The 11906-nt window shown below is 32.1% G+C and overlaps 1 protein-coding gene across 1 annotated transcript; it reads right to left on the bottom strand.

Annotated features, from left to right (window-relative positions):
• Positions 1-4095: 4095 nt before the first annotated feature.
• LOC139512187 (retinoic acid receptor alpha-like) lies at positions 4096-10503 on the bottom strand. Its single transcript, XM_071299601.1, has 7 exons — positions 10435-10503; positions 7985-8197; positions 7249-7402; positions 6155-6387; positions 5473-5695; positions 4763-4987; positions 4096-4419 (listed from the first exon to the last, which is right to left on the bottom strand). The coding sequence occupies exons 2-7, from the start codon at positions 8189-8191 to the stop codon at positions 4169-4171; spliced, it is 1293 nt and encodes a 430-aa protein (XP_071155702.1). The 5' UTR covers positions 8192-8197; positions 10435-10503; the 3' UTR covers positions 4096-4168.
• Positions 10504-11906: the final 1403 nt, after the last annotated feature.

An 11906-nucleotide genomic window follows, 5' to 3' on the forward strand; every position in this document is an offset into this window, starting at 1 on the left:
TTTATTTGTGGTGAGAGTGCTGTAAAATTCCGGATTTGAAATGGTCTATCTAAGCACATTTGTAGGAATAATTTATGAAAACAAATTTTATATCATCTGATATTTAAAAAAGCGATAAATTTTGATAACTTACCATTTTCAGAAACCTGACCATGTCGAGGATTATTCATTTTTGAAAAAAATCAGCTTTTATCGTTCGATCAACACAAAAAACAGCAATGGCGTCATAAATTATATTAGACGTTTATCATTCATGCGAATTTTCGCGGATTTTAAACTTTTTATTAGACCACAAAAATTCCCGCAAAAGTTATTTTGCAAAGAATTTGTTACGTCTGACACGCACATTTTTGACGTTTTGGTAATATTTGTATCATTATTTGAAACTATTATGAAAAGTTAAAGAATATTTTTTTTATATTTTTTGAAACAGTAATACCTGCCTAATCTATGGATATAAATTTCATAAAGCTGAACTATTTAGTTTGCATAGAAGAGCTATTTTTCAAATTGCTCTGTCGCATTTCACGGCATTGACGCAATAACGTGCTTAACGATTGACGTTACGCACGGTGTTCGGTTTAGTAATGGTAACGTTAGTTGACGTCGTTTTTTTTTCAATTATTTCATCCTACTTCTGTACCAAACGTCAAAGCTTTGCAGCTTTTTATAAAACGGCTTGCATTTTGATGTTTAACTATTTATTTTAAAAAAACAACATGTTAACATGACTGATTACTAGTATATATTTTGACATCATATTCTTAACAATATGAAAGTGTATATTTCAAATATTTGTCACTGCCCAAGCATGTCAATTGTTGCAAAATGCATTTATATATCCTCTATGATTCTCAGAATTCCGTCATCCCAAGTATCTAGGACTAGGCATTTATATCGATTGGAAACAGCCAGTACCAAAGCTTTTTGTGCTTCAAGAGTATAAATGTTATTAACCCACCTTCAACTAGTTTTCTAACTACAGTTCGCGAATATAATTTCAGGGTCTTTTTATTCGTATTATCATTATCTTAAATAGAGCTGTCTACGCTTTGCTCATTGTTGAAGGCCGTACGGTGACCTACAGTTGTTAATTTCTGTGTCACATGGTTTAAAATGCAATTCTTTTGCATTAAAATACCTAATCTTTTGCATGATACTTTTATTTATCCGACGCTTTTACGATCAGCAAATGGCTTAACATTTTTGATGGAAGTCAAATTTTCTTGTTGATTTAAATAATTATTAAAACAAATAATATACCCAAAATAATATCATAACATATAACGTGTCAAATGCTAAAGAGACAACATGCTACACTTTCAGTAAATGGGAAATGCAATAATATATTATAAAGATAACGTTACATTCACGTACCGTGCAAAAATCGTTCAATTTGGACGTGGTAACATTTACGGGAGACGCGGACAACTTGATGGAAATTGGTGAAAAATTTGGCGTGTCCTTAACATTGAAGGCTTAAACAAATCTTTAAAAAAAATCACATTTCAGTAATAACATTTGTTTGCATAGTTCATTTGTCTGTCACAAATCTAAAATACCCTAAATTATCATCGTACTCAAAAATCTTGAACAATGGCCTTATGGTAACATTTACGGCCGGAGACACGGAAAATACTGAAAAAAAATAAAATGGGAGAAGCTATGTTAAAAATAAAAATATTTTTGTAAAATTCAATAAAATCACATTTTTATGTAGAAGTGGCGAACTTTTCCTATTATTTATATGAAAATATTATAATATTGAAGTGTTAGCTTTCATTTTTGTGTACTCGAATTTTCAAATCTTACAGCTATATGAAATTTCGAAAATGGCTGCTAGATTGCGAATTGACAGAATATTTATCGTGACCGTTTAACATAATAAATATGATCATATCATATCCCATCTGTACAAATTTTATCGAAATCCATTTATACCGAGTACCGTGCGTAACGTCAGACTTCTAGCAAGCATAGGTGCGTAAGTTTAGTCATCAATATTGAGATTCTGCAACACTTGGTTGTAATTAAAAAAAATCGTTGCAATTGGTTTGTATATATATATATATATATATATATATATAGAAACTATATAGTTACTGACTGTTTTTTAAAGTAAGGATATTGCCCATGTTGATAGCACCGAGTGCTTTATTAACAAAAGGGAAATTTTAAACTTTTAAAACATTTAACTTCAAAGGGGTATGGTGTTCTGTCTGAGTTAGACATTTCTTATTTAATTTTACATCGTTATCAATCAATTTTTTTTTTTTTTTAAATTGGTACAGAGAAAATCTGGATTCATTTATATTCTATTTCAGAATATATTTTTTTGTCATCTGCTTGAACAGAATTTCTTTTCTTTCATCAAATTGGGGATCATATTTATTTTATTTTTTTTGGGGGGGGGGAAACACAACCCCCGCCCCCAGATGTTCTTTTATGTCATTTTGTAAGAAATATGTCAATTGGACTATATTTTTACTTGATAACGTTTTTGTTCGCTTTGGAGATTCCGTATATCGTCACATTATCGCTGAACTATTATAGGTATACATTTTTGTTTAGGGGCCAGCTTAAGCACGCCTCCGGTGCGGGAGTTTCTGGCTACATTGAAAAAACATTGGTGGCCTTCGGCTGTTGTCTGCTCTCTGATCGGGTTGTTGTCTCTTTGACACATTCTCCATTTTCTTATCTGAAGCTTTGAAAGGGATAATGATTACATAAACGGTACCATTTTTTCTGCTTCGTGTGAATGTGACGAGTACACAACAGTTTGATCAGGCTGGTTAAATCGTGGTAAACTAAGTCATTTGCATTGTATTTGTAAAATGTCTGATCGCAAATACGCATTGTAAGCTCTCCTTTCGTTTCATCAAAATGTACCAATCTGTACTCTCATTACGCACACAATACGCAAGACCTTGGAGCAGTTAGAAAATTAGCATACCTATATATATATATATACATGTTAGATCATTGAAATGTCGCGCAAACAACAAATAGCCTCTCCATGTCTGTGAAATTGTCTTAGCTTTCAGTTAACTGCGAGTACTCTCAGATCTGTACCAAGTGTCTTTTTGTTGTTGGGATGTACAAGTAACCGTCCACATCCATCTGATGAGTTATGCCTTTTTCAACTGATTTTTATAGTTCGTTCTTATTTTGTACTGGTATACCCCTGTCCAAGGTTAGGGGGAGGGTTGTGATCCTGCTAACATGTTTAACCCGCCATATTCTGTATGTATGCGTCTGTCCCTAGTTATGAGTCTGTATTTCAGTGGTGTCGTTTGTTTATGTGTTACATGTTTGTTTTTCGTTCATTTTTTGTACATAAATTAGGCCGTTAGTTTTCTCGTTTGAATTGTTTTACATTGTCATTTCGGGGCCTGACTATGCGGTATGGGCTTTGCTCATTGTTGAAGGCTGTACGGTGACCTGTAGTTGTTAATTTTCTGTGTCATTTTGGTCTCTGGTGGAGAGTTGTCTCATTGAAAATCATACCACATCTTCTTTTTTTATATTTTATATCTCTGGTGATTAGCCTGTGAAACTGCTGATTCTCTTGTTGCCTTGTTTCTCAATGGCAATCATATCACATCTTCTTATCCTTAAACTAACCGATAACATGGTATTATTCTTTTTGCTATTTTATAACTCCATAATTACATTAGATGTATGTTTCATAATAATACGTTATTCTGATTGGCTAACTGCACATCACGTGCTATTCCTGACACAATTGTACTAGACAATAACATTTATCAGTCATGATGACACGAGGTCCCACAATAAAGTGCACAGGTAAATTAAATGAAAACTTGATAAAAATCGTGTTTTCATGATACTAGCTAAAAAATGTAATTATAAGTATTGAATGCTTCTTTTTGTAACTTTATAGGATTGTAAAAGCGTTGACCGTGCGCACATTTTTAGTATGAAGCGCTTCCGCGCTTCATACAAAATGTACTTCGGTCAACGCTTTTACACCCCAATAAATTTACAAAAAGCAGCATTCAATTCTTAATTATACTAGTATTATACACAGCAATGTATTTATTCTGTATGTCAGGCAAGATAAAGTCAACAAGATACAAAAAAGGATTTAATATATATAAAGTAACAATACGGTAAAAAATGTAGGAATTTATTAGACAATTCACTACTAGGAATTTGGGTCTACACTTGCTATAACTTCTTTTATAACAGGAAAACTATTCATAAATGGACTAGTTTGTTTAAAGTTGTTTAGTAGTTTTCCTACCACTTGTTCTAATCTTAAACTGCGTAGAGATGTTAGCTGGCCAATAAGGGTCCACAATCTACTTTTAGAATGCCGTGTCATAAATTGTAGATATTGAACAAGAGTCCACTGTATTTCCTCGACCTTGGTTGGATTCTGCAACTCACACCGATCTGAAATTTGAATATCAATTACGTCCAAACATTGTTCAAGTTTTTTATTAACTTAAAACTTAATTCAAATAGTTCACATATTTTCAAGTGTTTTATTTGCCGGTCCAAATTCGACTTATGACTTTGAGACCCCCTTCTTCTGCATAACCATATTCATAATTTTGTATAGTAAACTCTGACATGCCATCTCATTTTACATAAAATTATTTTGAAAACCGGTCTGGTCTTTAGGTATACATGCTTATTGTTGATGCTTCTATTGGTAACCATGGCTATGATCGACAATCAACAAATTATCACAAAATATTGGTTCTTTCTTAAATATTTAATAAATCTCTATTACCTGTAGATAATACTATAATTCCTCTTAAAATTGTCATTTCTTCAAAAGTCAATCTCATGTTCTGCATTTTTCTAGCATACTCCATCATGCTGTCAATAAATTCTGGTTCACACATGTCATGCATTTGAAGTTTGTCAGCAGGCATATTAATAAGACCAAGCATTACTTTCATATCAGGATTAAACATACATGTATCTCCAATATATCCGAATTCACAAAAAGATGCTGCAAGAAAAGCAGAATGTATAAGGAAGAGAATTGATTCTGTGGACTGTTCTAATACAATGTAGGAATACCAGTAGAACATCAGCATTCGTATGATCATTTTCAAATATATTAGTAGGTATACATGGAAAGAAGGCTTTGTGTGAGAACTGTGTTAAATGATTTGTACTCGAAACAATGTTTTGCATGTGTCTGAGGCTAACAATATAAAAACAAATAGGTAATTGCCAAAACGTCAATTCGAAAGCATCTCAGTTTCTTTTAGATATCAAAGATAATGTCTGACAAATACATACACGTTCATAAGTCCGAGACATCTATTGTGATTTTTGTGTAAAGACAAAAGAAAACTTGCTATAATTGGCTTAAAATCGTTATTTAAGGGAGACCATTCACATCAGCAATCGTTTTATAATTTTGGGATCTTGACTTTCTGTTCAAAAAATTTGGAACTCAGCATCCCTGCAATGATTTCATTAACATACCTTTAAGGAGTTCTGATTGATCAGCCAGGCACAACTCTTTAAATCCTGGAATGCATTTTACAAATTCTACCTGGAAACGTATTAACGAATCAAGTCCTGATGTAATAATTTCACTAATGATGTTCTTTTCGTCTTCATTTATTGAATCAACCTTTTCACAAGGTAGACATTTTGGTAATTGACAAGGTAGATTTGTGTCAACACGAAATATACATTGATTGTCCTGGAAAAAAAACCACAATTCTAATCGTATTCAAGTACAAATTTTGCAGATCGGGAAAAAAATCATAATTAAGAAGCACATGGAGGGAGTGAAAAAGATATATACACAGTTATGTTCTGCATACAAAAAGAAAAGCGAAAGATATCAAAGGGTTGCTAGTATTCAAAATCATAAGTCAAAACTAAGCTGACAACGCCATGTAAAAAAAAAACAATTAACAAACAACAGTGCATGCACAAAACACCACAAACAAAAACTAAAGACTGAGCAACACGAACCCCTATCAAAAACAGGGGGTGCTCTTATGATCTCCGGGTTATGTAGATCCTGTTCCACATATGGCACCCATCGTGTGCTAATGCATACATAACTTAGGTTTTGAAATGCCGAGTTTTCAAAGCTTTTATTATTGAAGCTTTCAGTTTTCTATTAAGATATTGAACAACTTTAAACACTTACGTAAATTTCTTTATGTGTGGCATGGAATACTTCAGGATTCGGAAATCGTTTTCTAAGGCCAGGAATATACTTTTCTTGGACCTCCGTTAATTTGTTTAACAAACAATTGAGTTGGCCTTCGTCAACTCGTATACAATCTACTGCTTCTGTTTTTACATCTGCCAGCGGTATCCCTTTGATCTCTTTGGTATATTGGGCTCTACGGGCATGAGTATATCGTCCTTGTTTTATTGCTAAATAAAAAAAATATATCCAACATAGAATTTAAGTAAATTAAAAAATGACTATCACAATTATTATTAAAGTTTTGAAATGCTTTTCAATTTCATTGAGAACATAGAATTATTTAAGGGACATTAAAAGTTCAATGTAGGATAAAAAGTTAATTCATATAGTTTTTTTCAACCTATGGGTCCGGTTTTCCTCAACAATATATGTTTGTTCTGTATATTGACTTGGACATCACTTTAAAAAAATATTGGGAAAAAGTTATGAGTATTTAAAGTATGCCTCAAAAAATGGATTCTTGAGTTTTTCATCCGCCCACTATTGGCATGGATAAATAGTGGGTTTATGGTTTTGAATGCATGTTTTTGTTTCTTTTCTCAAATGGAATACATAAAATTTCATTGTTTCATATATAATTGCTTTAAACTAAATACAAAATTCTCTATATGAACTTTCAAATTTTGATTTTAATTTATATTTCAGTTTGCATTAACACCATTCAAAGAAAGTTTTATATTTTGTTTTTATTGTAAAATGGCCGAACTCAAATCTATATGTTGCATTCAGAAAATCGATGTAAGATAAGCACAACTATTTGTATTAAGTTTCTCATCCTACATTGAGCTTTTGGTGTCGTCCCTAACACTACCAAATTACAACATTTTTAAACATATTTTGTGTCATAAGAGAATTTTAGATACAGAAATAAGATGTGGCATGACTCAAACAGAAGATTTAAGAAATTAACAATCTAATTCTAATATGAAACATATCTCACACTATGTCAAATGTATCCAAAAAGCCCAAAATTATAGTATTTGAGCTACATGTGTGTACTGTGAGGTTATATAAAATATATCTGTTACCTTGTTTTGACATGCCAACGTCTACACATCTTTGGTATCTACAGTATGAACACATGTTTCTTTCCTTTTCTATTGGACAATTCTGGTCCTGATCACATTTATATGGCAGAGTTAGCCCTCTAGTCAGTTTCTGTACTGTCCTTCTATAAAATCCCTGTAGAGAAAGTCGTATGAGTAACAAATGTAATATCAATCAGAAGATGTGATGCCAATGAAACAACTCTCAATCTAATCTGACAAAACAACATACATATTGTTTTCAAGCATGCAGCCGCTGAACCATGAAAATGAGGTCAAAGACAATGAACATATGGCAAGCGAAAAATTCGTTTCATAAGGCATCTGCATGCAAGGTATTAGTAAATTAGGCATCCAGGACTTCTGCCTTCTCAAATGTGAGGCTTTATACAAATACTGTATGCGCAAATTGCTGTCGCCGTCGCCTGGACATACTCTTTTTGTTTGCATTCTGCCACCGCAATCGCATGCAAGACCATAATGTTTAATATTATTGTACCTTTGCATATATGGTTTTGATTCAGAAATTATGCTTAGTTGATGATGTACTACAACTTCTTATTTCGATAACAGTAGTTGCATGTAGTTAATCAATTTTATTTATTGTAATATTAATGTTGTAATAACTGCAATCATTTATTGTAAACGTCTGTGTAAATAAATATTGTCCATCTTTTGTATGTTGCTGTTCTATTTTACTTTTAAGATTTCTAAGTACCTTGCAAGCTTCACATGTATTAACGCCATAGTGAAACCCGGAAGCTTTCCTCGTACAAATTCTACATGGGGGTAAAAGTGCTGGCGAAGATGTTGACTCAGGCTCTCCTTCAATTTTATCGCATGGTTCTATTTCATAATTTTCACAATTCTGATCGTAAAATGTTGTGGAATCAGGTTCAAATCCGGAATAATCTAGATAATCCATCGTAATCTACAATTGTAGTTATGATATGTGTGAATGCGTGTCAATAGGTTCAATACAAATATATTATGAATGCAGTAAGACAATGACAACAGGTCAATATGACACTACCACCATACAATAAAGGAACAAAATCACGTATTATCGTTTATTCGTCAGTGAGGATGGCAACCGCATATATAGAAATTTTTCCCTTTATTTACAAAAAGTGTTACATTCAGTCTATTGTACTAAACTAACCCTGGCTAATTGATTTTCTTCTAACATTTAGATATTGCTGTTTATATTTCATTAATTTCTAACTTAGTCTCACATTTCTAAATTTTCTAATAACGTACGTATAAGTTTTCTGACGAAACATGTTTGGATTAATTGGAAAACTAAATAAAGAATTAAGTCGACCAATTGTTATATAAACTATTTAGCCGACGAAATATGATCTCCATCAAAATTACAATGTAAATATTGGTATACGAAAGAGCCGCGAATTCGATCACATTGATGTTACAAAAATTTTAAACGAAAATAAAAATTTATCAGATAAATTGTTCAAGACAAATACAGATATATAATTATGTGACCACTATTCGCTTACAATATAAAATAAAAGATATGGTATGATTGCCAATGAGACAAATCTCCATAAGAGACCAACATGACACATAAATTAACAACTATAGGTCACCGTATGGCCTTCAACAATGAGCAAAGGCTTGTAAGAATATCAGGGATACAGGAACTGTATTTTCGTCAGATTGATTAAAAGTAAAAATAAGAGATCCACAATGGTATCAAAAGGGTATTCAGTTGTCAAATTCTTATTCTCCGATTCGATTCACAGGCGATTGGGGAAAGGACTACCCTGTTTTTAAAATTTTATTATGAATAGATAAGTGTCAAAATTTATAATGTAAAAGAGAAAAAAAAAAACACATTAAGGGGGGGGGGGGGTCATTAAGAAGGTAAAAGTAATCTATATGAAATAAGACAGAACATCAGCTGAATTTTTTTAAACACTAAAAAAAAAAAGTGAAAACCAAATAGTCTATTCCCAAAATGCCGGTTAGAAAGAACAGAAATTGGCGAAAAATGTTGTCTTGAAATTATGAAATCTCTCATTTCAAATATGTAGATTTTTTACTAAATATGATATGTTGTTGATAAATTTTCCGTTTTAATGATGTAAAATAATAGTTGGGCTAGTTAGGAAATAGTATAAATTAACAGTACTACTTACAAATCATATAGAAATAAATGTTAATCGTACTTTGCGCTTTCATAGTTAAATTTTGGCGCTTTTACATGTAAATTGGGTTTTTGATATATTTTCAAAGCAGTAATTTATAGCGGCATTTAGCGCAAATGAATGCTGGCTGATACATAAACAGTCCTGCATGTTTTGACACTCGATGTCATGGAACACGGCTTTTGCAACTATTTTTCGATGGTTAACCTTTCATTCAACCCTTAGTTTCATATCCAAGGTGTTTCTTAGTCTTGACTGTCATTAATTTTGAACATATTGTTATATATACTACTTAGTATGGGTTTAGTAATGTTGTGTTTTTCTTATATGAGTTTGACATATCAATCGTCTTATATGAATTTAAGAAGATATATACATGTCTTACGTGCGAATTGAAGATTAGATCAGATAATTCGAAAAACTGCGAAAAAGAATAAAGATGTTTCCAATTATTTGTGCAACCATTTTGTAAAACACGAGCCACATAAGCACGTATCTTTCTACTAATACATTCAGTACGGCTTGGCTTGACTAAACATTTTTAAATAATTTATGTAAACATTTACATTTAAATATTTAACAAGTAAGTCTTTCCGACCCCGATATAGATTAAATCGTCAAGTTAACAATACAAGGATTTAAAACTTCGTGAGATAGATTGTCTATTTATGTAATCAACGTCCTATTAAATGACGCTATGGAAAAGGGGGAGGGTCTTGAAAGTGTAATTTCAGCTTTTTTGTTTTTGTATATTATTGTTAGTGAGAGGTAAAAAAACTATTTTTTTATCACGTCACTATTTTCTGTATACTTACGTATCTTCTTGTAAAGAACTATTAAAACTAGTCATCGTTATTTTGTAGTCGGGTTATATACAATACATTTTGGTCTTTTTGAAACACGACTTTTTCACTGAAATCACATTTTTATACGTTAAATTGCTGCATTTCAATTGAGTAACATTAAGAAAGTATTTCTGTCTTACCTTTTTCTAATTTACCTTTAGCGAATTTACGTCTAAAATCCAATTAATACACCGTGACAGTGGTGCCAGGTAAAACTGATATTGTTTTGTCACGTGATCTTCAATACATACAAGTTCATTTTCTCAAATGAGATCGTCAATACATTGATTTTGCTGTCAAAAAATGGTGTGTACATCTTTTCTGGGAACAGTTTATCTATATCAATATATCAATATATATATGTTCCTGATTTTTTCATAGAACGTTACAATTTTTAGTTTATTTTTTTCTTACTTTTCGAAATTTCGTTTTGGATATTGATTTGCGCTTATGACTTCTGTGAATTTTTTTTATGACAAGTTTTAAATATAGTGACAGTGCAGTATAATACTTTGAGTATTAGTACTGCTTAAGTCGACACTAAGGACCATCTTGACCTTGTTTTACGGTAATAACTATTCTGTTATTGTTGAAGACCCTCCAGCAACTATCAATATGAAGAACAGGAATAAACACTTTGACCATTGATCATTGTTTTTCCATGCATTGACTTTGTGTGAGATTAGATACAGTGAACGTTTACTCCATATTCCTTTAATTTCTGTTAAGGTAACACGATACCGAATGGCATATCTCCCGATTTCCAAACTTTTTGGCACACGTGTTCTTTGAATTGAGTTACATCGGAATATGTAATAAAAAATGGGGGTCACCATTTTTGTTTTCTTGGTATTTTCATAGGAAAACGTCAATTTTGGCGACAAATTTACCTAGGTATATAGGGGAAATGCCTTTTTTCGGCATAACTTTTTAGATTTTCCAATGGATGGCTATGTTCTTATATACGGAGAAAAACAAAAAACTAACATAATATCCAGAATTGCATACTGAATCCATACACGTATAGAAACTCATATGTCACCATCCTTGTTTTTGAGATAAATGGCTTCAAAGTTGATTGATACCATTAGAATTGGACCGAAAACGTGTGACGTTATTGAATACAGAATGTAACGTTACGGTATTACTACTCAGAGATATTGAAAACAAAATATGTGTCGGGATCTGAATGGTGTTTATTTTCATTTTTATTTCCGCTGTCGGGTTTCGTTAATTTCCTAGTAATGAAATACACAATTCTGCTGATATAATTTATTTCGTTCTGCACCTGGAAATTTCACTCACATGAATTAACAGTAATCTCGTCTGATTTTCATAACGAGCATCTATACTATTAAACGAGAAGACCTCATTTTTGGTGTCGCTTCTCTTCTTTCTACAATAAATTAATCAACACGCCTCTGTGTCCTATAGGTACAGTGCATAAGCGCATTTGTCATCCATTCATATGATTATTCAGATTGAGTTATTTTGGGAGAAAATCGAGAAAAAAGGCATCCGGATATTGTCCCGTCATTGGACAAAATTTTAAGTCAGATTATACTTCCGGTTTGCGTTTTTCTGTATACTTTGAACATACATATACTACGAATAAAGTGTATTTTCA

This window comes from Mytilus edulis, chromosome 2 (assembly GCF_963676685.1).
Source record: "Mytilus edulis chromosome 2, xbMytEdul2.2, whole genome shotgun sequence".
Taxonomy (NCBI): domain Eukaryota; kingdom Metazoa; phylum Mollusca; class Bivalvia; order Mytilida; family Mytilidae; genus Mytilus; species Mytilus edulis.